We start from the raw sequence: 27,235 nt of genomic DNA on the forward strand, positions 1-27,235 counted from the left end.
TTAAGGTGGACCCTTTTAAGGGACCCATATTAAGGTGGACCCATATTAAGTGGACCCTTTTCCCAGTTAAGGTCACGTTCATAGGTTTCAAGTGGACATGAATTTTGGAAGGAGGATACTAGTCAACCCAGTACACGTACTCTCAGCCTTCCGATTGCTATCTCAGAGACTGTCTGTCACTTTCTCACTGTCTCTCCCCTTTTGGTGTCTCTGTCTCTCTCTCCCTTCCCCTTTATCCGCCATGCCCACCCCACCCCACCAGGACAACAGCCGACGGGTGGACAATGTGTTGAAGCTGTGGATCATAGAGGCTCGGGAGCTACCCCCCAAGAAGCGGTACTACTGCGAGCTCTGCCTGGATGATATGCTGTATGCCCGCACCACCTCCAAGCCCCGGTCGGCCTCGGGGGACACCGTCTTCTGGGGCGAGCACTTTGAGTTTAACAACCTACCGGCTGTCCGCGCCCTGCGGCTACATCTGTACCGTGACTCAGACAAAAAGCGCAAGAAGGACAAGGCGGGCTACGTTGGCCTGGTGACTGTGCCCGTGGCCACCCTAGCTGGGCGCCACTTCACAGAGCAGTGGTACCCCGTGACCCTGCCGACAGGCAGTGGGGGCTCCGGGGGCATGGGGGGTTCAGGAGGGGGCGGGGGCTCAGGGAGCGGCTCAGGGGGCAAGGGCAAAGGAGGCTGCCCAGCTGTGCGGCTGAAAGCACGCTACCAGACGATGAGTATCCTGCCCATGGAGCTGTATAAGGAGTTTGCAGAGTACGTCACCAACCACTACCGGATGCTGTGTGCCGTATTGGAGCCCGCCCTGAATGTCAAGGGCAAGGAGGAGGTTGCCAGTGCACTGGTTCACATTCTGCAGAGTACGGGCAAGGCCAAGGTGAGTGCTGTGCCCCCAGGAATAGGTAACCTGGGAGTGGGCACTCGCTTGGGAGAGGGGGATAGTAAGGATAGGGCACTAATGTCTTCAGAATGAGCTCGGGTTGTATGGAGGCTGACCCTTGGATTTTCCCGGGCCTCAGGACTTCCTTTCAGACATGGCCATGTCCGAGGTAGACCGGTTCATGGAACGGGAGCACCTCATATTCCGCGAGAACACGCTCGCCACTAAAGCCATAGAAGAGTACATGAGACTGATTGGTCAGAAATACCTCAAGGATGCCATCGGTACGACCTAGTCTCAGGTCTTCTTCCCAAACCTGCCACACGTGCCTCGCAACCCTAAACCTGGCTACCCCAGACCCCAAGTCACCCTTCCTCAGCTTGAATGCTTCCAAGCCTCGAGTCCCCGGACTCCAGCCTCCAACCATGGGATTCCGAGATTCCCCAACCCAGGCAGCCCCCATCCCTGCCCTTGGCAAGTATGACCACCCTCTGTTGTGCCCCCACCCCAGGGGAATTCATCCGTGCTCTGTATGAGTCGGAGGAGAACTGCGAGGTGGACCCTATCAAGTGCACGGCGTCCAGCCTGGCAGAGCACCAGGCCAACCTGCGGATGTGCTGTGAGTTGGCCCTGTGCAAGGTGGTCAACTCCCACTGGTGAGACTGGGAACGCTGGGTGGGGGCCGGGGCTGGGGTCGTGTGTTCATCTGTTCATCCATCTGTCCATCCGCAAAGAGGACTGAATACTGGTTATGGGCGAAGCGGCGTGCTTGGGGCTGTAAGGCAGGCAGACAGAAGATTGAGGCCTGGCCCCTGCCCTTAGAGGGACAGGTTAGATACACAGAAAGCTACGGAACAGTTGTACTGTGTGTTAAGTGCCAAGGAAGGTTCCCTCCCCCCAGGCAACATAAGGCCAGAGAAAGTGGAGGTTTGATTGAGATAAGCTGGGAAGGCTTCGTGAAGGAGGTACCCCCCGCCCCCCTCCCCACCCCCCCCCCCCCGCCCGGGGCTGGGCTTTGAAGACCGGGTTAGGTTCTGATGTGTAGATTTGATGGGCAAAGAAGACATTCTGGGAGAATGCCATGGGAGGGGCACATGCATGAAGGTGAGGGCCCGGGAGCTTTCGGAGGCCAGCAGTTAGGCCAGGTTTAATGGAGCACATGGCTCCTAATGGAGAGTGGAAGGAGAAGAGGTCTGGACATGGGAGTTGGAGTTAGAATCTGGAAGTCCTCAGCTGCCAGGCTAAGAGTTTGAGTTCATTGGTAGGTCACGGATGCCATTAGTGGTGCTAGTGCCAAGAAGTATCATGATTGAGAAGATTAATCCTTAAGTGGCGTGGGGTGCAGGGAGTGAGTGGGGTAGGGAGAGCGGAGTCCAGGCTAGTTGGAGGTGATTGTCAGTGGATCGGGACGGTGGCAGGAAAGGGAGAGAGGGGCCGCTGTGAAGGACTCACTGAGGAAAGGATCAGCCGGAGCCTTCAGCTGATTGCAAAGAAGGGAGCTTGTCTGTGGGGAGTCAAGGATGACTCAAGAGGCCACGGGGCTGGTGTTTGAGACCTGTGGTCTCATTGACAGAACTGGGGAAGTCAGGAGGAGGAGCCAGTTGGAGGTGTGGGGGCGATGGTGAGCTCTGCTTTATACTACACAAGTTGGGGGGGGGCGGTTAAGGTGTCAGTGGGACACTGAAGTGGGACGGGGAGGTGGGGAGTGAGCTGAGCCATTGCGGGCAATGGGGGTCACGCAGGGGCACCTCCATCCCCATTTCCCTGGAATCCAGAAGAGTTGGGGGGTCCGAGCTCCCTGTACCTCAAGTGACCCTCCATCTCTCTCCCATCTCTGTCTCTCCCTGGTGTCTGTTTTTCTTCTACTCCTCTCCTTGTCTCTCTCATACGCCCTCCGTCTCTCTCCTGCATGTCTCTCTCCCCTCACCTTCTCTCCCCCTCCATTTCTCTTTCCCTGATCTGTCTGTTCCCTCTGCCATAGCCCTCTTCTTCCAGCAGCCTCCCGTCTTCCTCCTGCAGCCCCTCCCTCCCTGTCTCTCCCCCACTCTGTTTCCACACCCTCACCTCCTACCACCCCCCTCAGCATGTTCCCTGGAAGCTGAGGGTCTCTGGGGCTCAGTCCCGGTCTCTCTCTTTCTTTCTCTTTCTCTCTGTCTCCCCACCCCTTCCCCTCAGCGTGTTCCCGAGGGAGCTGAAGGAGGTGTTTGCATCTTGGCGGCTGCGCTGCGCAGAGCGGGGCCGGGAGGACATCGCTGACAGGCTGATCAGCGCCTCGCTCTTCTTGCGCTTCCTCTGCCCAGCCATTATGTCGCCCAGTCTCTTTGGGCTCATGCAGGAGTACCCAGATGAGCAGACCTCACGAACCCTAACCCTCATTGCCAAGGTCATCCAGAACCTGGCCAACTTTTCCAAGTGAGAGAAGCCTCAGACAGGGGTAGGGTGGGGCTGGGGGTGGGCACAAAGGGCCTCCCGAGTCCCCAGAGACCCTGAGACGGGTGGGTGTGAGGCCTTCTGTGTGTGTGTGACCCCTGCCTTCTGGATGCCTTGGCCAGGTTTACCTCAAAGGAGGACTTTCTGGGATTCATGAATGAGTTTCTGGAGCTGGAGTGGGGTTCCATGCAGCAGTTCCTGTATGAGATCTCCAACCTGGACACGCTGACCAACAGCAGTAGCTTTGAGGGTTACATCGACTTGGGCCGAGAGCTCTCCACACTGCATGCCCTGCTCTGGGAGGTGCTGCCCCAGCTCAGTAAGGTCAGCAGATGCCCCTCTGCCGCATCCCCAGATGTCTCCAGAGGCTCCTGTGGCCTGAGAGACCACCCCCTGCACAGATTTTTCTCTCCTTACTGTCCCCAGATGTGTCTTTAGCACCCCCCGCCCACCCCCCCCCCCAGCTCAGACACCCTCCATCTGCACCCTCTGAGGTCCTCTTAGAGCTGGGCACTTAGCCCCCAGGTAACAGCCTCACCCTTCCAGGAAGCCCTTCTGAAGCTGGGCCCACTGCCCCGGCTCCTCAATGACATCAGCACAGCTCTGAGGAACCCCAACATCCAAAGGCAGCCAAGCCGTCAGAGTGAGCGGCCCCGGCCTCAGCCTGTGGTGCTGCGAGGCCCATCGGCTGAGATGCAGGGCTACATGATGCGGGACCTCAACAGGTGAGCACCTGGGACCCCCACACCGGTGCCCTAGGAGCCCCTACTTTTCTGTTCCGGACACACTCCACTGGGCCCCTGTGCATCTCTCTAGGGCTTAAAAGGAAAAAGAGGCAGGCTCTCACAGAAAATGGTAAGGAGACCGGTATAGTCTGTGGTTAGGCTGAGAGCCCCTTTAAGGCCAGAGGGAGCAGGAATCTCAGAGCCCCAGGAAGACTGTGGAGGCTCCTCCAGCTCCAGCTTGCTGGAAGCCTGGCGGGGGGGGGGGGGGGGTTGGGTCCTGCCACAAGCTCTGATTTGCCTTGTCCCTCTGCCTGCCCATGCCTGTCCCAGAGCTGAGGTTCAGCCACATAAGTTAGATCAGCCATGTCGCGTCAAAACGTTCAGTTGTCTCTGTGCTGGTTGGTAAATAAGCACTTCCCCAGCCCCCCGCCAGAAGCCTGCAGACCTCAGCCACGATCCAGCCCCAGAGAAGTAACATGTGGACCCTAGCAGGGCCTCCCGAGCCCTGGCATCCACTCCGATGTGGCGGCCTCGGCTGCTGTTCATTCTGATGACTGCCCTGCTTGTTCCTCCGCCCCGGTCTCCCTCCATGATGCCATACCCATTCCACCATTCCCGCCTCTCCTTCCATGCGTCCACGCCTTCTGCCCACCTCTCTCCTTCTCTCTGTCTGTGCTCGCCCCTCTTCCCATCTCTCTCCAGCTCCATCGACCTTCAGTCCTTCATGGCTCGAGGCCTCAACAGGTGAGGGGCTCTCCCCTCCCCCACCCTCCTCTCCTCTCCTGTCTGCTCCCCGCTCCCACTCCAGTGGCCTTCACCTTCCTCCTCCCCTCTTCTCCTCCATGCACCCTCATCTCCTCCATATCTGCTGGGACCTGCCCCTCATCCCCCATCTTGGTGCCCCCATCTCCCCTCCTCTAGGCCTCACTTCCTCCCTGGAAAGGAAAGGCCTTTTCCTTTCCTTTTTCCCATGTATCCCCTCCCTACCTGCCCTCTGCAGAGCTGCCACCTCCAGCTCTCCTCCCTTCCCTGTGGGTCCCACTTCTCACCCCCAGGCCTGTGCCAGACCACAGCAGGCTCAGTTGCCGGTGGTGTTGGCCTTACCTCCTGCTTGTACGCCCCTTTCCCTTCCCGCAGCTCTATGGACATGGCTCGCCTCCCTTCCCCAACCAAGGAGAAGCCACCCCCACCGCCCCCTGGTGGGGGGAAAGACCTGTTCTATGTAAGCCGTCCACCGCTGGCCCGTTCCTCGCCGGCATACTGCACGAGCAGCTCGGACATCACAGAGCCAGAGCAGAAGATGCTGAGTGTCAACAAGAGTGTCTCCATGCTGGATTTGCAGGGTGACGGGCCCGGCGGCCGTCTCAACAGCAGCAGTGTGTCCAACCTGGCGGCCGTTGGGGACCTGCTGCACTCGAGCCAGGCTTCCCTGACAGCGGCCTTAGGGCTGCGGCCTGCGCCCGCTGGACGCCTCTCCCAGGGGAGTGGCTCGTCCATTACAGCGGCTGGCATGCGCCTCAGCCAGATGGGTGTCACCACGGACGGTGTCCCTGCCCAGCAACTGCGTATCCCCCTCTCCTTTCAGAACCCTCTCTTCCACATGGCTGCTGATGGGCCAGGCCCCCCAGGGGGCCACGGAGGGGGTGGTGGCCATGCCCCTCCCTCCTCCCATCACCACCATCACCACCATCACCACCACCGAGGTGGAGAGCCCCCCGGGGACACCTTTGCCCCGTTCCATGGCTATAGCAAGAGCGAGGACCTCTCCTCAGGGGTCCCCAAGCCCCCCGCCGCTTCCATCCTTCACAGCCACAGCTACAGTGATGAGTTTGGACCCTCTGGCACCGACTTCACCCGTCGGCAGCTCTCACTCCAGGACAACCTGCAGCACATGCTGTCCCCTCCCCAGATCACTATTGGTCCCCAGAGGCCCGCCCCCTCAGGGCCCGGAGGTGGGAGCGGTGGTGGGGGCAGTGGTGGGGGTGGCGGGGGCCAGCCGCCTCCATTGCAGAGGGGCAAGTCTCAGCAGTTGACGGTCAGCGCTGCCCAGAAACCCCGGCCATCCAGTGGGAATCTGTTGCAGTCACCGGAGCCGAGTTACGGCCCTGCCCGTCCGCGGCAACAAAGCCTCAGCAAAGAGGGCAGCATTGGGGGCAGCGGGGGCAGCGGTGGCGGAGGGGGTGGGGGGCTCAAGCCCTCCATCACCAAGCAGGTACGTGAGGGTGGGAGGAAGGCCAAGTGGGTGAGGGCCAGGGAGGGAAGAAGGAAATGGGGTGGGGAAGTGGGGGCAGAATAGAGTCTGTGGTCTGAAGGCACAATTTTCTCACCCCTTTTCATTCATTAAACAAGTGTATGTAGAGTCCCTGCTATGCGCTACGTCCTGTTCTAGGCACTGTGGATTCAAGGAGATCAACACTAGAGCAGGGGAACAAGGTTGGGACGGTCATCTCCTTTGGCAGCGCTGTCTCCTTCTAAATGCACCCTGCCTTCTCCCACCTTTCCTTTCTATTCACCCCCACCTTGCCCCATCCCAGCATTCTCAGGCGCCATCCACGCTGAACCCCACAATGCCAGCCTCCGAGCGAACGGTGGCCTGGGTCTCCAACATGCCTCACCTGTCAGCTGACATCGAGAGTGCCCACATCGAGCGAGAAGAGTACAAGCTCAAGGAGTACTCTAAGTCGATGGATGAGAGCCGGCTGGACAGGGTACGCCGGGCCCCTGACCTTCCCATTACCCCCAGGGGAAGCCTCTAGATGCCTCCCAGGGATGCACCCAGGGTCAAGTAATTATGGTAGAAAGAAGAGACAAAGACCTGATCCCCTTCCGTGAGAAGCCTTCAGTGTATCAGGGGAGGCTGTCGACAGTCAGTCTATCGGAAGGCCAACTTCCAGCTTTATTGTGTGGCATGTCATAGACTGTCTGGGGAGAAAGATTCTATATTAAGGTTTATTTCTGTGTTCTTCCCCAGGGGGAACATAAGCCCTGGCTCTTGTGACCACTCGGGAAAGGGGAAGTGGATTTGCCAGCAGTGTGAGCTGATAAATTGGGCAGGGGGCACAGCAGTTACAGTTACACTACAAACGATGTCCAGCTTACCCAGTCATTGTCCTGTGGGCATAGGGTGACAGAGGGTCGGTGTTGGAAAGTGGCATGACTTGGCCTGTGTGTGGAAAAACCATCTGGACTCTCAGCTTGGTGATGCCCAGAGCAAAAGACAGCAAGAGCTCAGGGGCACACACAGATGATTTAGCAGAAAGTTCCTTGGGGAAGCTGTTGCTCCAAGGGCTCTGAAGAAGAGGGTAGCTGTAAGATTAGGTTATTGTGAAGAATGTCTGACTCCAACCTGGGTGGTGCAGAGAGAGGTTTCTTGGGGCATGTGGTCTTTGAGCATAAGAAAATGTCGGGACTGATCTAGGTGGACTCGGTGTAGCAAGTTCCATAAGAGAGTTAAGCTCTGATGCATCAAGGTAGCCAGCTCAGGTAATATATAACATCTCTGCTTTGCATCTAGAATGGGCTTCGTTATGTATGTATTCTCTCTGGAGAATGAGAAAATACTCTCCCAAGTCATTTTTTCTGTTCTATGGCTTGGGTGAGATATTTTTGTTGATGAAGGCTCTAGACTAGTACCGTCCAGTGGAACTTTCTGCAGTAATGGGAAGTGTCCTGTGATTTGCACCGTCCAGCGTGGTAGCCACTGGCCACACGTGGCTGATGCAACCAAGGAACTGAATTTTTAATTTTTTTTTTATTTTAAATAGCCACATGTGGCGAGTGGCTACTGTATCAGATAGCACAGCTCTAGGCTCTAGAGCCAACAGGGCAGATAAAAATGACTCTGCTGTGCTCTTCCAGCCCCAGAATTCCAGGATCATTATCAACAGAGAGGCATTCCTAGATTCTCATCCTCGACTTGTTTGAAGCCCAGACCCCTGACCCCACATCGCCTCTTCTTATCTGATGTCTTTTCTTCCTGGGTCTCCCTAATGTGCCCTGGTTGGGTTGAAGAGTCACCTTAATGTTTAATTTCTGTGCACAGTCCTTCAAGGTGTGTCCGTGAGTCTGTGTGGGTCCTCACGTGTCCAGATTTACATGTGATGGCGGGTCTGTGCTTCTCGGTGTAGGAGCATATGACCTTGGTCCATTTTAAAGGAGCCTTGGCTCCGTGGAAGGGCCTTCTCAGAAGCTACTATGTCTGGTATGATGAGCAGGCAGGGAAGGGTCTGGAGAAGCCAGCTGGGATGTCCCTCACCATGCAGTGGCTGCTTGGTAGGCAAGGATGGAGACTGGGTGGTGGGGTCAGGGTGAGGCACCCCTCACAGTGCGGGGTCGTGTGCCCGGCGGGCAGGTGAAGGAGTATGAGGAGGAGATCCACTCACTGAAGGAGCGGCTGCACATGTCCAACCGGAAGCTAGAAGAGTATGAGCGGAGGCTGCTGTCCCAGGAAGAGCAGACCAGCAAAATCTTGATGCAGTATCAGGCCAGACTGGAGCAGAGCGAGAAGAGGCTAAGGCAGCAGCAGGTGGAGAAGGATTCGCAGATCAAGAGCATCATTGGCAGGTGAGGGGCGGCCTGGGGAGGGGTAGCAAGGGAGAACCTGAGGCTGAAGAGAGCCAGTGAGCTCCCCCTTTTAGCCTCAAGCCCCAAACTCAGGGTCCCATGAGGAAAGCCCACCACCCGACTCCCAGAGATTGCCACCCATTCACCGGTCACCCGATGGGGAGAAACCTCTTGCTTAGTGCACAAGTGTTCCTCTCCCAAACCCTGATCTCTCTCCTGAGAGATTGACCTTTGATGCCCTTGGAAAATGTGCTTGTTACCGTCCATTACTATGTGTCTGGCCCCAGCCTAGGCTGCAGCCTCCCACTGGTTATTATCAACCTAGCCTGTGATGTTCTCCCCAAAGTGAGGCAGAGAGCCCCAGCCAGAGCAGCCCCTGGCTATCCCCATCCTCGGTAAACCCTTTCTCTTCAGCCTTGAAAAGGTGCTCTGTTAGAAAGTGAATGACCCTCCTTTGAGTGGAGTGCGTGCACACTTGCACTGCTCTGCCAAGCCCTGCCCTCCAAAGAAGGTATCCTGGCAAGGTGGTTAGCTGTCCTGGGACCCCACGCCCCGCTCAAATCAGGGCCAATCCCACTTTGGTTCACTCTGAATGTATTTTTGAGTAAGATTGATTAGAAGGAGAAAGGCCTGACTTGAAACTTGTTTTCAAACCCTTCTCTAATTGATATCCTTGGCGAGAAATCACCTTGAGAGCCTTCATCAAAGGCAGGGAGATGCGGGGAATGATGATTGTCGACACTGTTCTTGGGCTAGGGGTGTCCCAGGGGCTGTACTGGAGATGGCCTGGGTTCAGGGACATGGAATGGGAAATGCAGAAGCTCAGCTACAGAGGGGCAGTGGGAGGGCACCATCCTGAGTGGGAGGACGGAGTGCCGGGGGTGTCTGCGTGGTGGAGGTCTTCGAGGCCCAGAAAGCTGTCCTTAGCACGGGAGAGTCCTTGAGAGGAAGGTTACTGCAGGGTGTCTTTTGGGTCATAATGACGGAAGGATTCGAGGGCAGAGGAGAAGGACTCCCAGGCTTTTCCAGAGAGCTGCAGGGGTTCCCCAGGATCAGGAGTTCCACCGGCAGGCTCCAAGCCCGTGCCCGCCACTAACCCCACTGAAGCCCGTCCCTTCAGGCTGATGCTGGTGGAGGAGGAGCTGCGCCGGGACCACCCCGCCATGCCTGAGCCGCTGCCCGAACCCAAGAAGAGGCTGCTCGACGCTCAGGTGGAAATTACAATGTCATTTATCTTCTCCGTGTCCCATCCCCATCCATCCCACTGTCCTTCGTGCACTCACTGCACCAGCCACCCGGCCCCATCACCATCTGTCTCCCACTGTCCTCCGTTTGTGCTCCCCGGTGACCCCATCTTCATCCCATCGTCTGTGCCTTTGTCACTCCTGGCAGTGTCAGCCCCACCCCTGTGCCTTCCTACCCCGTCTCTCCCGCTCCTCCCTGGGTCTCGGAATCTCCACCAGAACCTCAGTCTCTCTGCCCCCAGACCCCACCCCACCCAGTTCCTGGCACCCCTGCCCTGTCTGTGCCTGCACCTGTTCACCTCGGGAGTTCAACTTCCTCTGAGCTCATCTTGGGCCAGAAGCGCTAGAGGCTGCAGTTGACTAGACTAGAGCACAGGGCAGGGTGAGTTCCAGTTCCCAGGCTCTGAATGGTCCCCATCACCTCTGTTCTCTTGGCTCCCCAATTTTCCTGTCTCCTGGGCAACTCCCTAATAGCTTCCTCTTCTGACTCTTCAGCTCTTGAAGGCCCCTCTCACCTTGAAAGCTCTCCTTCCCTCAGTATGAAAATCCCTCCCTCTGGTCCTCACACCTGTCTAGCCCTCCAGCTCCCTGCCGCCCTCCCTCTCTCCTCAGCCAGCTTGTAGGACCTCCCTCCTGCACCCTTACCCCTTGCTCACCCCAGTTCTGCTCACTTTCCCACCCATGCTCCTCCTTCCTCTGCTCTGACCGCCAGGCTTCCCCACCACCACCGCCAAGGCTCCTGACCCCGTGACCCCACTCTCTCCCCCTGCAGCTCCTCATCAGGTAATTCTCCTGGTTCCGCTTTGACCACGGGCGGAGGACACAGGGGGAGGTGACTCCGGACCACTGCAGGTTGGTCGTGAAGCCCGCTCCCCTCCAACTCTCTGGAGCCTCTCCCCACCCTCACTGCTGCCCTCCACACCCGAGAACCTCCACAGACCCTACCCTCCTGACACCTCCTGCACAGACCCGGCTCCCAAGGCACTGCCCAAAGAGAGCACTCCCTGCTGCTCCCAGAAATGCTCAGTGACACCCCGCCAACACCAAGCATTTTGCCCTGGACAGGCCTGGCACATCCCCAGATCTCTCCTACAAAACCCGCCGCCCAACCTCCTCTCGGTCCTCTCCCTCTGCCTCTCCGGTGTATGTCTGTCACCCCCCATTTCACCAGAGCGTCCTTGGGAGTTGGGACTTTGGGGGTGGGCTTTGTTAAGGGGTGGCGGTGATGATGGGTTGGGGGACCCTGGCTAGAGGGGCTGTGCTGACTGCAGCAGGTAGGTGGGGGTTTCCCCTTCCTTCCCTAACCTCCGTTCTCCATCCCTCCTTCTACCCCTCACCCGTTTCTCTTCCTCCTCCCTTATATCTGAGTGGAAGGGATCTGTAGCTCCTGTTGGGCCCCAATGGGTGAGAGTTAGGAATGGGCAACTGACTCAGGAAGACTTTTGGGGGGGCTGAAAAGAATGCTGTTCAGGATGTCAGGATACTAGGCAGGGTGAGTGGAACAAGGAGAAACAAAAAAAGAGCCCTGACAGATGTTAGGGTGCAGACGGGCCCATGTGGCGTGGGAGTTGGAAGTGGGGTGAGCCGTCTTCCTAGATAAGATCATGGGCTCAGTAGCCATGTGGATTTCTAGGCAGAGATGCCGGGAACAGCATGTTAAATAACCTGTCCGTCCTTATCGGAGCTCACCCCCCCATCTCCCGCCACCCAGGGGCCTTGCCGGACACGCGGTCCTACCTAAAACCCAGTAAATGGGAACCTGTCAGCCACTGATACCATTTCTGGGGTGCTTTCTTTTCTGCGGGATTGACCTGCAGTGGGCAGTGGCTCCTCACACTGTAATTTTAACTCTCTGCCTGCCCAGCCTCTCCGTCAAAGTAGTTAGTGATCTGCAAACAGATGCTACGAGTCACCAGGGGACCTCACCACTTGCAGGACTCCTGCCGCGAATTCTTTTGTAAAATGAATAACGGCGCCCTAATTTATCTACTTTCTAAATTTGGGTCCATGGGGGTGTAGGGGGCATGCCTGTGTTCTGTTGCCAGCAGACAGGCAGAGGGAAGGGAATCTGAGGTTCCCTTCCCTGCTCTCCTGCCACACTCAGGATCCCCTACCATACGTAATTTCCTCTCTTGCTGACTTGGGGAAAGTGTGCAAGATGCTCAGCAAGCTAAGAGGGGAGCTTTGCTTAAGGCTGAGGGTTTGGTGACCTTCTGAGAGGTGAGGTCTTTGATTTGAAAGGGAGAGCTGATCTGGGAGCCTCTACTGGGAATGTTTTGTATCCTATAGAGATACGGTTACGCAGAACCAGGCTGCTAGGCCTAAATGCCCTGTGGCCCAGGAAACAATTTGGATGCGTTTTTTTTTTTTTTTAACATTTTTTTAAGTGTATTTATTTATTTTGAGAGAGAGAGAGAGAGAGAGCGCGCGCGCACATGCATAATGAGCAGGATGGAGGGGCAGAAAGAGAGGAAAAGAGAGAATCCCAAGCAGGCTCTGCACTGTCAGCGCAGAGTCTGACATGGGTCTCAGTCTCACAGACTGTGAGATCATGATCTGAGCCGAGATCAAGAGGCAAATGCTTAATCAGCTGAGAGCCACCCAGGCACCCCTGGACACTTTCTAAATCACTCTTAGGTATTGGTCCCTCTGCAATTTAGCCATTGACTTAAAAACTAATTCTGTGCCTGTATTTTAAAAAGCCAAATGAGCAACCAGAAGTATAGAACAGGTGGCTTTCTTCTCTCCTAGCGGAGGAACAGCAGCCAGAGCTGAGAGCAGGAGCCAGAAGCCAGGAGCTGGTCCAGGAGCAGGAGGAGGTGATAGAATAGGACCAGGGGTGGGAGGAGGGTCTGATACCCCTCACCCTCTAACTGGGATCCCAGGCAGAGGGATTGAAAGGATCCTGGGGGCGGAAAGGAATGAAGCAGTTCTGCTTCCTGGGGATGCGGAGATTGTGGCATGCTGTGCCTCTGCAGAAGCTCCCAGTCATTTCTGCCCTTAGCAGGAGAGAGAGGCAGCCCTCCCACGATGTTTTTACCATCCCACATGACTTCCCTGAATCCCCCCTCCCCCCCTCCCGCCCCCCCACCCCAGCCCAGTACAGTTAAACCTCTCTAATTTGGAGTGTTATATTGGGAAGATGGCCACTCTGAATAAGTGACAAAACTGAATAACAGTGTCTAACATTTAATGAAATGCATGTCTTCAAAATACGTACAGTAAGTAGAACTCGGTGAACAAGGCTTTTCCACTCCAGGCCCTCAGGGAGCATGCGTTAATGAATAGATAGGATTCAGAAGTCTGTTTGCTCGTACCCTCCTACAGACACGTTTCCACTATTAATGTGCTTAGCACGCCCTTTCTTCATAGATAAAGGAAAACTCAAGCCCAGTTTTTGTTCAAATTATGAAAAAATTCCAAATCCATGGGGGTCTGGATTAATGAGGTTTTGCTGTACTGCCTCCCCTTGTTCCCTCAATACAAAGTTCCTACCTCGGATTGGGGGTGGGCTGGGAGGGGGTTCCAAGAGGAGGAGGGAGGCTGGGTAGGGGGAAGATGCAAGGGTTTAGGTTGGGGGTAAGGTAGGAACTTGTTTCTTTTGACTGGTTTCCCGGTATGACTCCCTGGGTTGGAAGGCCCATTAGGAGTCTGGGGTGAGATTCACTTCTCCCTGATCCCAGAAGATGTAACTTCTACTGCAGGTGAGAAACACAATAGGAGGACGGGGGTGGGGGGTTGTCTTGGGGGAAGGTGGGAGGACATGATTTATGGAATGGGCTGGCTATGGGGGAGGCTACGGCTAAGGGGGCTGACACCCAGGCCCCCGCGAAGCGTCTCAATAAGTCCGCGCTCTCCTCTTTGGTGTCTTGCAGGAGAGGCAGCTTCCCCCCTTGGGTCCAACAAACCCGCGTGTGACGCTGGCCCCACCTTGGAACGGCCTGGCCCCCCCAGCACCGCCCCCCCCACCCCGGCTGCAGATCACCGAGAACGGCGAGTTCCGAAACACCGCAGACCACTAGCCCACCCAGCATCACAGACCTTCTTCTCCTTCCCCATGCACCCCACCCTGGAACAGCACCCACCACCAGGACTGGATATCGCCGAGGGACAGCGGGATTGCCTCCCTGAATGCCTCCTTGGGGGGCATCAATCCCCCACCCCCACCGCACCATTTCCAGGGGGGAGAGTGGGGACCCTTAGCTGTCCCCTTTTCCTTCCTGTTGGGGTGCTGCCCCCTGTGACCCCCAGGGACCCTTGCCCCAGGACACCACCTACCCCATACAGACCCCTTCACTCCGGGGTGCTATCCCCATCCTCTGCCTCATCGTTCCCCTGAGCACTGGGGGACAGACCCTCGCCCCCACCCTGGGGGTGTGGCACCTCCAAACTTTCAACTTCAGGGTGATTTTTTAGCAGTAACCAGAGCTGACAATCTAACTCCCCTCCACCGCCCCATTTTGGCCTCCCCTGTCCCCCTTGTTATGGGGAGGGGACCCCAGGTGAGGGGGCCCTATTACCCCTTGATTTCTCAGGAGCGTCTGGGGGGGCTCAGCACGCACAAACTCCTTCTCCTCCTACTACTCTTAAATTTACTCCCTCCCCACCCAGAACCCAGATGGGGTGGAGGGGCCACCGGGGCAGGGAGGGGGCGGCAAGGGGGGAATGGGAGTCATCTCCCCTTCCTCCCACACCTGATCTGCTCTTGGCTGGTCCCAGAGCGGGGTGAGGGGGCTTATGCCCCCCCCTCCCCCAGTGTGTTGGGTGGGGTGGAATTGAGGTTAGGGTGAGGGGTTAGGGTCTAGGAGGATGTGTATGTTAGGGAGGACAGACTAGTTGATCTGTCCTACCCTGACACACACAGCCCCCCTTGTCCCTCCCCCTCTCTCTTCTTGGTCTCTACTCCCAGGGGGAGGGGGGAACTTACTCTAGGAAAAGCCATGTCTCTCTCCCCCAGGGTGGGGGGACCTGTGTTGGAGGAGGGGTGTTGGGGGCCCCCTTCCATGACTCTGTCCCCCCCCCGGGGGAGGTAGGACAGGGCTGGGCTTCCCTCTCATCCTCCCCCCTCCCCAATCTCCCTCCACCTCCCTCCCTCCCGCCAGCTCCACAATTTTTCGGTGTTTCTCTGTACATAGCTCTCTGGCGGGATAGGGGAGGTAGGATGGATGGGGTTTAGGGTGGGTAGGTCATGGGAGGGGAGAAGCCCCTCCTTGGCACCCCCTCTTCCCTGACTGCTGTCCCCTACCCAGCCTTGCCCCCTCATCCCTTCTTGCGTTTGGTATTGAGACTCTTTCCAGACTTCACCCTTCTTTCTTTTGTATGGACAGTTCCCCTTCAGTCCCATCCCCCTACACACATACACCCAGCCGGGGCCAAATTTATACTTATATAAAAGTTGTAAATATGTGAAATTTTATCCCTGTGCCCTCTCCTTGCTTTCCCAACCTCAGACCCTACCCCTGGATCCTCTTTCCTCTTCTCTTTGGCTGTTGTAATTATCTGGGGTTTGTACTGTACATATCGGGGGTGTGTGTGTGTGGGCTGGGGGCAACCCCTCTGTACAGAGCTTCCTGGCCCCCTCCCCCCCCACGCGTCCCTCCCCCTCCACCACCCTAAGGGTAGGGAGATGCTCTTCCTACTTGTTTTATTTTGTTTTCTCGTTCTCCCTCCCCACCCTGTCCCACCCCACTCCCAGCCTTCTCTGTCCTTCACCACTATCCCTTTTTCTCCACTCCCAGCCCCATTTCCTTTTTTTCTGGAGTGTGTGGTGAAACAGAAAAATCATGTTTAATAAACGGAGATTGTTCTTTTATCGCTGTACTGATTTTCCTAAGCTGCGACTTCCAGACAGACCAGCAAGTGACGGGATCTGCTTTTTCATAGGAAGGTGACCTGCTGGAAGAAACTATATCTCTGCGTGATGCCACGGTATTCCCCAGAATCTCTCTCCCACCCAGCGATGAGACTACTGTGTTTTTGAGCAGGGGGTTTGCACTGGCCAAGCTTACCCAATCTAGGTCTCTCCTCCGCACTGCTCCACTTAACCCGAAGGAGTAAAGAGGCCAAGGAACAGGAACAGTATCTGATAAATTCCAAGTTATGTTACACACACACACACACACACACACACACACACACACACACACACACACGTTTAGTGATCACCTAGAAATAAGGTTTATTTAATTGCTGGTTAAAATGCTACCGTACGGAATGGAGGAAAGAACTTGGTGCCTCAGCAAATCTGAGTTCCAATCCCAGACCCGTCACTTGGCAGCCTCGGTTTCCCCCAAGAAAACTGAGGATCGCGACATCTATCTTCCAGGGCTGGGGGAGGATACAAGGAGATGTGTGGACAGTACGTGGCCCGCACAGTAGGTACCGAATTAAACTCGCCTTCTCAGCACCTACCGGGGGACGGGCGCTACATTTAATCACCCTACGACTTTTGAGTCTCCCCCCTCCTTCCGAGCTGTGCTCTCCGGAGGTCTGGCTTGCGGTCCTCCCCCAGTAGAGGCCACCCCACCCGCAGCCGCGTAGGGGCCAGCGACCTGCTGCTAGCCCCGCCTTCTCGCCCGCGCAACCAATCAACACGAGGCTTTTAGGCCACTGCCCTCCGATTGGCTGCGGCTCTGGCACCGCCCACCACCCGGCGTTGGCGTCCGGCGGGAAGGCGGTGGCTTCCGGCCTGGGACGGCGAGGTGGCCGCAAAGGCACTCTGGTCCAGAGCCGCGTGTGTACCGGCGGGGGCGTGGCGGCGGGAAGGGCCTCTCGGCCATCACTCAAGGTCTCCCGGTGGCCGCGGCTTCCCGGGAGCCGGGCTCTCAGGGCACCGTGAGAAGGAGCGGAGCGGAGGGCAGGAGCCGTCGGGGGCCGGCGAGGTCAGGCGCGTGGCTGGAAGGACCTCCTCATCCTCCTTCACAGGCCCTGGAAGTTAAACCCCGGTTGGTCTTTTGCTGTGGTTGTTTAGTTCTTATTTCCTTGGTGGGGGAGTGCGCGGGATTGATCTGCGGAAATCGCCACTGACTGCAAAGTTTCCACATGTTGGGTTGGGGAGGCGAGTGCTGTGTGAGGAGACGTGGTTCCCCTTACCCAGAGCTTCTGTGACCCCCGTCTCTTTCCTCCACAGCCTTCGTCCCGCGTGGGCTCCGCCCCCAGCCCCTCATCTCCCGTATTCGATCCTCTGGGATCTCTCTCTCTGAGGAGGCCATATGGATACCTCGACGCCTTTGCCTCCCGTCCCCCCCTCCCCGATCTGCAACCCAGCCCCGCGGACGATCCAGATCGAGTTCCCGCAGCATAGCTCCCTGCTGCTGGAAGCCCTGAACCGCCACAGGCTAGAGGGCAAGTTCTGTGATGTGTCCCTCTTGGTGCAGGGCCGGGAACTTAGGGCTCACAAAGCAGTGTTGGCTGCTGCCTCTCCTTACTTCCATGACAAACTTCTTCTGGGGGATGCGCCACGTCTCACTCTGCCCAGCGTCATTGAAGCCGATGCCTTCGAGGGGCTGCTCCAGCTCATTTATTCCGGGCGCCTCCGTCTGCCACTGGATGCTCTCCCTGCCCACCTCCTCGTGGCCAGTGGCCTGCAGATGTGGCAAGTAGTAGATCAGTGCTCAGAGATTCTTAGAGAACTAGAAAACTCAGGTGGTGGAATTTCAGCCCGGGGGGCGACCTCTTACCACACACTTCCTTCCACCACATCCTCTCCAGGAGGCTGGTGCATTCGCTCTTCCCCTTTCCAGACCCCAGTGCAGTCTTCCACTTCTACCGAGAGCCCGGTTTTAGGGGAGGGGAGCGAACTGGGCGATGTGTTACAGATTCAAGTTGAAGAAGAGGAGGAGGAGGAGGAGGAAGAAGAGGAGGAGGAGGAGGAGGACCAGGCGTCAACAGCACCCGCCCAGACTCCTCAGCCCCCGAGAGTATCAGGGAGCTTTCCCTGCCCTCATGGATCTCACTCACTGCCCGTATCCACTACGCCCCGCAGGGTTCCAGAGGGCGAGAGTGCACCCCTCGAGCCTCCTGCCCCTCATACTGCACTGCCCCCCAAAGTCTTCTACATTAAGCAGGAGCCCTCTGAGCCTAAAGAAGAGATATCAACAGGTGGAACTCAATCTGGAGGAGCAAAGGAGGAGACCAAAGTGTTTCCTGGAGGGGACGCTGAAGGGAATGGAGAGCTAGGGTTCTTGCTGCCCTCGGGAGCAGGGGCGACATATGGAGGAGGAGGAGGAGGAGGAGGAGGAGGTCCATCCTGGAAACCAGTGGATCTTCATGGGAATGAAATCCTCTCAGGGGGTGGGGGACCTGGGGGGGCAGGACAGGCTGTGCATGGGCCTGTGAAGTTAGGAGGTACACCCCCCGCAGATGGAAAACGCTTCGGTTGCTTGTGTGGGAAGCGGTTTGCAGTGAAGCCAAAGCGTGACCGTCACATCATGCTGACCTTCAGCCTTCGGCCCTTTGGCTGTGGCGTCTGCAATAAGCGCTTCAAGCTGAAGCACCATCTGACGGAGCACATGAAGACCCACGCTGGAGCCCTGCATGCCTGCCCCCATTGCGGCCGTCGGTTCCGAGTCCATGCCTGTTTCCTTCGCCATCGGGACCTGTGCAAGGGCCAGGGCTGGGCCACTGCTCACTGGACTTACAACTGACTGCTGAGGCCATGCGCTAATTTCTAGTGCAGGAGAGCCACTGCTGCTGATGGACACTTTCCCCTCACCACCATTGCACCCCACTCTCGGATCTTGAAATCATGCCAAGAGAATAGATATGTCCTGGACATCTTGTTCTTAAGTGTGGGCGTCGACCTGTCAGATTTGGGAATTCAGTTTTCTCATCTCGAGGTTTGCTAACCACCCCATCAGAAGGTGGTGTATAGGGCATACATAATTTGATCACTTGCCCATAATAGACCTTTCATACAGTAAACCAGATTTCAGATTAAGAGTTTGCTGAGAAAAGAGAGCAAAAAGACGTGACGATTAAACGTTGCATTTGGTCTCCACGAGGAGTTAAAGGAGCTGGTCTCCACGTAGGGATGTTTGATTCTAAGGTCTAGTGATTCCGAAACTAATAAGCTCTGTGTTTTTGCCCTTGTCATTGCTGAAATGATTTAGGTAGAGTTCTTTTTATGTGCTCTCTTTTGTTAGATCTTTCCAGAAGCTCCTCAGATCATAACTTGCTCTCTCACCTTCCCAGCACTTCTATTAATGTGGTAGTTGAGCACTTTAACAAACTTGAGCATTCCAGGTGTCATTCCTAGAACCCTCTTTTTAACAGAGGGTATTCCCTCAACAGTCTGTGCCTCTTGTTTACCTGTGTCCACCACTGATCACCCATATATTGATCACAGTGATTGGAATGTGACCAGTGAACTCAGGAGGTGGCCACCAACCTAAAATGCTCTCAGGGTAGCACCACTGTTTTGAACAAGTGTCTGTTGTCAGAGGCTGAGACAGCGCATACAGAAGGCTGGAGAGTAACTGCACAGTAGGACCACACACTCTTCCTTTCCATCCCACTCACACGATAGCCCCTTGAGAGAGAGAAGAGAGAAGAGTAGATATTGGAATGGGGAGATTGTCACAGTTACTTAATTTCTTCAAATAAACTTTGCCCTGAAATCTAAGCTGACAATGGACTGGATTGAGTAATTTATTGGGAGAGACAGCATGAAAACAGAGTTGCAAAAACTTGAATGTGTTCCTTATGCAGCAGGGCTATGTTGATGGGGGAAGAATGGGATGGTTTCACATTGGTGCAGAGATCAGTGGGCCAGGTTCTAGGCCTTGACCTGCCACTGAATGATCTCTAGTAAGTTCCCTTATCTTTCAGAGTATGAACTGGTCATTTTTGGTTTTTGTAAGGTGGTATATATCTCCTAACTGGTTCCCTGTCTTCTTACTTTTGAAGGTGTTGGTTCACATGATCTTTACCTGTACTCTCCCCTGACTTTTTGTATCATCGATAACATTTGGTTGTTTGGTTTGTTCTACATTTAGTGCATAGCACTGTGCTAGACCCTGATACTCTGACCTCCAAAAGTTCACAGCTACCACCAAAGCTAGACAAAAATGACAATGTAGTATGACACATCCATCAAAGGGGGCAGTGCAGGCTACTGTAGTGGCATAAAGGAAGCTGAGAGAAGACCTCTTGCAGATGAGCAGAGGTTTCACAAAGATCACTCTGTACCAGAGTATAGTGACGGTGTGGGTGGCTGCAATGATGTTGAAATGGTGAACGTGAATTGAAGTTAGAACAGTAGGGCCAGGATTGATAGCTTTCCCCAAGGCATGTTCCTTAAAATCTTACTGGGTATGGCACCCAGAAGAGGCTGAAAAATGTGACTTTATGGCTGAGAAGGTGAATTCGAGCTGTGATCTGTCAGCCCCTCTAAAGAGCCACGCCATGGTACCATCCCCATGGTAAGGACTGTGAATACATTGGGAAGGGGGTCAGGGAGAGGGCTACCAATCTTGGATCAATTACAATCCCACCCACGTGCCATTCTTCTGGCACACATTCTGTAGGTGACTACAGACATACCCCGGCGATATCACACGTTCGGTTCCAGACCACTGCAACGGAGCAAGTCAGATGAAATTTTTGGCTTCTCAGTGCATATAACAGTTATGTTTTTATGGTAACCTGTTAAGTGTGCAGTAGCATTAGGTCTAAAAAAATGTACATACCTTTAAAAAAATACTTTATTGCTAAAAAATGCTAATGATCATCTGAGCTTTCAATAAGTGGTAATTGCTGATCACAGACCACCGTAACAAATATATTAATAATGAAAAAGTTTAAATATTGCAAGATTTACCAAAATGTGATGCAGAGACCCAAAGCGAGCAAATACTGTTGGAAAAATGGTGCCGATAGACTTGCTCCAGACCTTTAATTGCAGGCTTTCAACAGAATTGCTACAGACCTCAAGTTTGTAAAAAAACCTTTAGTTTGTGCAGTATCCACAAAGTGCAATAAAGTGGAGCACAATAAAATGAGGCCCACCTGTGTATCTATTGAGCAGGATCCTTTGGTTGCAAGCAAGGGAAGCTGGCTCTGACTAACCTTATTAAAACAGGAATCTGGAAGTATGTGGGGTGGCTCCTGGGATGGAAGGAAGGGCTCAAGGACCAGCCTTTGGAAGGATAAGACCTGGATAAGGATAAGCCCTGGGCGTTCAGGGAGCAGGAATTCCTGGGGGATTTTTGTAGGTCATATGTTTTGGGATGATCCAAGAATTCTTTTATCTTTTATTTTTTAATATCTTCGAAGGAGAGAAAGAGAGCGGGGGAGGGGCAGAGAGAGGGAGACACAGAATCCAAAGCAGGCTCCAAGCTCTAAGATGTCAGCACAGAGCCCGACCTGGGGCTCGAACCCACCAGTCGTGAGATCATGACCTGAAGTCAGATGCTCAACTAACTGAGTCACCCCAATCTAGTCCTTATTTCTTGTGTTACTTATCTCAAGATAAAAATTCCCGGAAGAGAACTCAGAGCCTCAGGTCCACCCTCTGGCCAGAGCACCCTGGACATATGTTCCATCAAGGCAACAAAGTGGGCATGTGCAATCCTCAAGGGGAAATTGAGGTACTGGAATAAGAGTGGGGAATGGTGCTAGTCAGCCCAGGGGAACAGAGGCCCACCCCAGGTAATCTTCACCTGTTGCCCATCTTGGGATCCTTAAGGTGTCAGATACCCCTGGCAGTTAATAGGTATTCAAGAAATGGTGAATCTGCCCAACTTCCACCTCTGCCCTCAGAACTTAAGGCAGAATTGCTTCCTCCCTCTCCTCAGTCCCCATAGAACTTTGTTATTACTACTGCAAGCAAATTAAAATGCCATCTTAGAGTTTTATCGTTTTTAAGTTATTAGGAATTACACAAAAAACAAGTTCCATAACGAAAGATCTGGATGTAGACCCCTCACCGTGCACGTGGAGCAGCCTTCCTCGGTCTCCTATGTAAATGGACTCCCTGGCCTAGCGTCTCAGTCCCTGGCACCCGGGATCGCGGGCCCAAGACTACAAGGGGTTGCACAGAAGCTTCCACCAGGCCACAAGTGACAGCATGGCAACCATCCCTCCAGCAGCTCGCTCACTCGTGGCCACCCACGACTATTACCAGCGCCACCTGGGTTCCACTTCCAGTAACAGATTCTATGGAATTGCCCAGTGTACTGGGGAAGCCATCCCTCACCACCCCTGTCTCCCCAGGGCCGACCTGGTGGGCACGCTTCTTTGGGAAGCCCCCTCTCCCAAAGTAGTTCATGGCTAACAGTGTTGGAGTCCCCAACACGCTTGGAATCTCCCCCAGGCCTCCAATGGCACGATCACCTGTGTCTTGACTCTGGAAGCCATGAAGAAGCAGCCTGGTGGCCAGCCTGGCAGAGCCAACACCAGGCCCCAATCCTGAGTGGCCACCACCAGGAGGTGCTAGGCTCATCAGAACCCCTTCCCTCCCCTTAGACTAGACAGGCTGCCTCGAGCAGAAGTGATTGGTTTCTTTTACAACAAAACAGCAAAACACCAAAAAGGAAGTTGACAGAACCCCAGTCTTTACTATCCAAGCCACAGGCAAGCCTTCCTTACACCCTGTAACCATGCGCCTTGCACCAAGTGGAAAATAAACTCCAAGCAGCCTTGGAATTTAGATCTGAGCATTTAGATTTAAGTGTTTAAAGATTTAAAACTTAAAAGCCTACTTCTCTGCCTCTGTCCATTCCTCCATGTAGTGGAAGAGGTGTCCCTGCTACTGTCCAAGGCTAGCCCCCTTCCCAGAGCCCTTGCTCTTTTAATTGTCCCCTCTGTCCAGTTATCTTCACTCTCTGTCTGGAGTTCCTCATTAGCATTTAATCGTGCTTGCAGGTTTGTAAGAATTAATTAATACACGTAAAGTGCTTACAACAATGCCTTGCACTCGGTAAACTCAATAGATGTTAGCTGTTATTATGAGTGAGAACATTAATTCCCCACACCTTTACCAGGATCAGTGCTCTCAGGGAAGGGTCACATATATAAAGGGGAAGTATTTTCAACTGAGGGGGAAATGAAACATTATGGTACTCAATAAGGATTAGATGTGAACATTATTTTTTACCTTTCTCATAAAGGTGAGAGTTCTTCAGGGTTCTCTTCGCCCTCTTCCACCTTTATATATTCCTGGGTGATTTTTATCCACTTTTCTGAGTTAAACCACTTAAATACTGATGACGCTTAATTTTATATCTCCAATTTTCCTGACCCCCAGACCCACTTAGATTTCCTTCTTTCCTTCCTTCGGCAACAAGGCCTGCTGTGTACCTGGCACTGATGAGAAGGGCAGGATTATCACCTTGAGAGGCAGATGTTTAAACCAGCTATGTAGGTACTTCATAGACCTCTCAAGCTCAGCATGCCTAGAATACTCTACCCCAGCTCAAGTCAGCTGCTCCATTGTTTCCGGGTTTAGTAAAAGCTCCCCCATCCACTTAAATGCGTAAGACTGAGACCTGGAAGTGTTCCTGGGCACCTGTCTCACCTCCCATATCTGTCCTACCAATGCCATCCCCTGAATATTTCAAATCGATGCATTCTTTTACTGTTACTGCAACCTCCTGTCTTGTCTCGCTTCTCTCTACGTCTCACTCCACACACACTATGGCCACAGTGTTCTCGCTAAAGCATAAAGTACTGTTTCGCCAGCTCTCCAGCTTAAACCTCCTGCTCTTTGATGGAGTCCAAATGATCTCCCAATTACTGCACTCTTGCCGTTCATGTCTCCCCCGGGCCTCTGCTTTTTCTGCTCCTCGTGCTCATCTCTCTGCCTAGAATAGTTACCTACCTGGAAACAGTCTTCAGTGGGCTAATTCCCTCTCTCTTCAGATATCAGCTGACACATCACTTTCTTTAGAAATCTGACCACGAGGCCCAGGTGGGACTGCTGCTACGTGTTCTACTAGCTCTTATTTCACCTTGTCATGAAACTTTCCTGGCATTTCCTTTTCAGTAAGTACATGCCAACTATCCACTATTACCCATTATATGTGGGTACTATTTTAGGCATGATGGACAGTGCTTGCCCTCATAAGATTACATTCCAGTGCCATAAAGGAAAATGAACCGGTAATAAAGGGGAGTGTGCCACAAAAGGAAGGCCTACTGTACACATTGATCTCGTATTCCAAAGGAGAGGAAAGACCCAGACAAGCAAAGCAGGGCAGGGGAAATGGTTCTAGTACAGTGTTCAGCAGATGCAAAGGCCAAGAGAGAGAACGAGGTTGGTATGTGTGACAAGGAAACCAGTGGACTTGGGGAGGAATGAGATGTCTTAGTCTGTTGGGTCTGCTATAATAATACCACAGACTAAGTGACATAGGCAACAGAATGTATTTCTCACTGTTCTGTAGGTCGGTAAGTCCAAGATCAAGTGCCAGCAGACTCTGTCTGAGGACCTGCTTCCTGGTTCATAGATGGTCATCTTCCCATGTCCTCATGTGGTGGAAAGAGAAAGGAAGTTCTCTATAAGGGCACTACCTTCATGACCTAATCGCCTCCCAAAAGCCATACCTTCTAATGCGATCACAGTGGGGGTTAGGATTTCAGTGCATGAACTTTTGGGGAACACAAACGTTCAGTCCATTGCAGATGTGGTTGAAGAGGTGGGCTGGGACTGGGTTATATGGAGCCTTTCAGATCACGTTAAGGAATTTGGATTGTATTTGAAATGCAATGGGAAGGCAATAAAGAGTTTAAAGTAGAGGAGCAATGGCCTTTTAACATTTTAAAGAGATTCCTCCAGCTACAGAGGGCATATTGGATCATTAGGGGCAAGAGTGGAAGCAGGGAGACCAATTAGACTATTTCAGCAGCACAGACAAGAGGTGGATAAAAACAGCAGGTATGGAGAGAAGTAGATGGATTAAAAGCTATTATTACATTTGGAAGTAGGACCGACGCAAGAACATTCTAACAGATTAATATAGAGATTGTGGGAAAGTAAAAAATCAAGGAAGACCCCTAGAGTTTTGTCTTGATTAATTGAATTAGAGAGGCCATTTAATGAGTGGAAGACAGGAGTAGAAGGACTTGGGAGTGGATCAAGGGTTTTATCTGAATGGCTAGAAGCAGCTGGCTGGACTTGTCCAATGTTCTTCTAGACCGGGGGTTGGCAAACTTACGCTATAAAGGATCAGGTAGTAAATATTAGGCTTTGCGTGCCAAGAAGCAAAATCAAGGATATTATATAAGTACATGGAAATTAAAGAAAACAAATTGCCACAGGTTTTTTTTCCTGACAAAACTCAAAGTATAATGATTGAGTACAATTTTTTTTTTTTTTTTTTTTTGGTAATACAGGTCTACTGCTTTAACTGGGGTACAAAGTTAGTGTTCCCTGTCATCAGAATCAGTTGCAAATGTTCATTTGCTAATGCTGATCTGTAATGAGATTTTACATATTTCATCTCTGAAAATGTCTTCACACAGATAGTACCGCCAACTACTGATATTAATCCAAGAGCATGTAATTTTAATTGAGCATATTCATCACCTGAAAGGCATTTATAGAATTCTATTATATTCTTCTCCTGATACTTGCCTTTTATCATGTCATTACATCTTGGATTAGTCACATCCAAATGAAGATGAGGTGGAAACTCCTCAATTGCACAATTAAATGAAATATAGAAATTTTCTTTGCACTTGCATTGAGGTTTGAAAAACACTGCTGGAACTGTGGTTCAAGCTCAGAAATAATATATGCTGCAAATCTGTGTGGGAATGGGGATCTTGCTGTTTGTTGTAACTTCTAATAGTGCAGGAAGTGTATATAGCAGCTTGACATTACCCGAGATTCAACAACTTTGATGACTTTGCTCCAGTATATGTTACTGTTTCATGGATACTGAGTTTCAGTTTGGGGAGATGGAAAAAAGTTCTGCAGATAGAAGGTGGCGATTGTACAGCACTGTAAACATACTTCTTGCTCCTGACTGTACACTTGAAAACGATTTGGGGGCACCTGGGTGGTTCAGTCCGTTAAGTGTCTTACTCTTGATCTCAGCTCAGACCTTGGTCTCAGGGTCATGAGTTCAAGCCCCACATTTGGCTCCATGCTGGGTATGAAGCCTACTTAAAAAAAGAAAAAGAAAATGGTTTAAATGGTCCATTTTATGTTACATGTATTTTACCACAATTAAAAAAAAAATGAATGAACCACGAATGAATTAATGGATCTAGGCATTGGGCATCAGTGCAAACACCACAAAAAAGAAACAGCCAGACCATATGTGCCTCTTATGGAAAACCACCACCACCACCTATGAATTAGTCTGGCCCCAAATATTGAACGTGGATGTGATCAAGCCTCAAAATATTAACTACAAATTCGCAGAAAATGCAGAGAGCAGGGGAACATGTTAAACCACACCACAATGATGTAGTCAGCAAAACTGAGACTGCAAGAAATTCTAAGAAAAAAACACCCCATTTTTTTCACAAGAAAAACTGCAAAGGGACAAGGGGGAAGGAGGGAAACCTGTAGTTTAAAAGATGTTATGTCTTAGGGGCACCTAGGTGGTCAGTTGAGCATCTGCCTCTTGATTTTGACTCAGGTCAAGATCTCATGATTTGTGAATTCAAGCCCTGCAACAGGCTCTGTGCTGACAGCACGGAGCCTGCTTGGGATTCTCTCTCTCTCTCTCTCTCTCTCTCTCTCTCTCTCTTTCCCTCTTTGTCCCTCTCCTGATTTCTCTTTCTCTCTCTCTCAAAATAAATAAACTTAAAAAATTTTAATGCAACAAATTCATGTTTAAACAAAATTTTTATTCTTTTTACATTTTTTTTTAGTAATCTCTACACCGAACGAAGGGCTCAAACTCATGACCCCAAGATTAAGAGTCACACACTTCACCAAATGAGCCAGCCAGGTGCCCCCTAAAAGATTTTAAAAGACATATTAAGCAATCATAATGTGAGAATCTTATTTGGATCATAGTTTTTGTATTTGTTTCCTTTTTCTTTTAAAAAAATTTTTTTTATTTAAATTCTAGTTACTTAACATACAGTGCAATATTGGTTTCAAGAGTAGAATTCAGTGGTCCATCACTTGTATACAACACCCAGTGTTCATCACAACAGTGCCTTCCTTATTTTAACTATCACCCATCTAGCCCATCCCCACTCACCTCCCTCCATCAACCCTCAGTTTGTTCTCTAAGAGACTTTTATGTTTTTTTTTTAATGTTTATTTATTTTTGAGAGAGAGACACACAGAGTACGAGCAAGGGAGGGGAAGAGACAGAGGGAGACACAGAATCCAAAGCAGGCTCCAGGCTCTGAGCTGTCAGCACAGAGACCTACGTGGGGCTTGAACCCAAAAACCATGAATCATGACCTGAGCCAAA

At 52.7% G+C, this 27,235-nt stretch overlaps 2 protein-coding genes across 31 annotated transcripts in view; both read left to right on the plus strand.

The window, feature by feature from the left end:
- The window catches only part of SYNGAP1 (synaptic Ras GTPase activating protein 1), a 34,012-nt gene extending 18,346 nt beyond the window's left edge, over positions 1–15,666 (plus strand). For 12 of the 30 annotated variants that reach the window (XM_045057393.1, XM_045057400.1, XM_045057399.1 and 9 more), the window contains 12 exons: positions 263–889; positions 1,032–1,176; positions 1,404–1,548; positions 3,068–3,304; positions 3,445–3,646; positions 3,869–4,047; positions 4,750–4,791; positions 5,185–6,259; positions 6,582–6,755; positions 8,399–8,610; positions 9,731–9,824; positions 13,730–15,666. In XM_045057393.1, the coding sequence (XP_044913328.1) occupies positions 263–889; positions 1,032–1,176; positions 1,404–1,548; positions 3,068–3,304; positions 3,445–3,646; positions 3,869–4,047; positions 4,750–4,791; positions 5,185–6,259; positions 6,582–6,755; positions 8,399–8,610; positions 9,731–9,824; positions 13,730–13,876 (3,279 nt within the window). In that variant the 3' untranslated portion in view covers positions 13,877–15,666. Of the gene's footprint in view, positions 1–262; positions 890–1,031; positions 1,177–1,403; positions 1,549–3,067; positions 3,305–3,444; positions 3,647–3,868; positions 4,048–4,749; positions 4,792–5,184; positions 6,260–6,581; positions 6,756–8,398; positions 8,611–9,717; positions 9,825–10,096; positions 10,237–10,566; positions 10,707–12,605; positions 12,674–13,729 lie in introns of all 30 variants that reach the window. The other 18 variants (XM_045057394.1, XM_019830461.3, XR_006597673.1 and 15 more) reach the window with 17 other exon arrangements.
- A 360-nt stretch (positions 15,667–16,026) lies between these two features.
- On the plus strand, positions 16,027–19,481 carry ZBTB9 (zinc finger and BTB domain containing 9). The gene is made up of 2 exons (XM_003986025.6): positions 16,027–16,798; positions 16,984–19,481. Exon 2 carries the CDS (start codon positions 17,066–17,068, stop codon positions 18,497–18,499), a length of 1,434 nt encoding a protein of 477 aa, XP_003986074.3. The 5' UTR covers positions 16,027–16,798; positions 16,984–17,065; the 3' UTR covers positions 18,500–19,481.
- The last annotated feature ends 7,754 nt before the right edge of the window (positions 19,482–27,235 follow it).

Source organism: Felis catus, chromosome B2 (genome assembly GCF_018350175.1).
Source record: "Felis catus isolate Fca126 chromosome B2, F.catus_Fca126_mat1.0, whole genome shotgun sequence".
In the NCBI taxonomy this organism is placed as follows: domain Eukaryota; kingdom Metazoa; phylum Chordata; class Mammalia; order Carnivora; family Felidae; genus Felis; species Felis catus.

Excerpts from the sequence above, each read along its gene's own strand:
- ZBTB9 (XM_003986025.6), top strand. The coding sequence starts at position 17,066 with ATGGATACCTCGACGCCTTTGCCTCCCGTCCCCCCCTCCCCGATCTGC.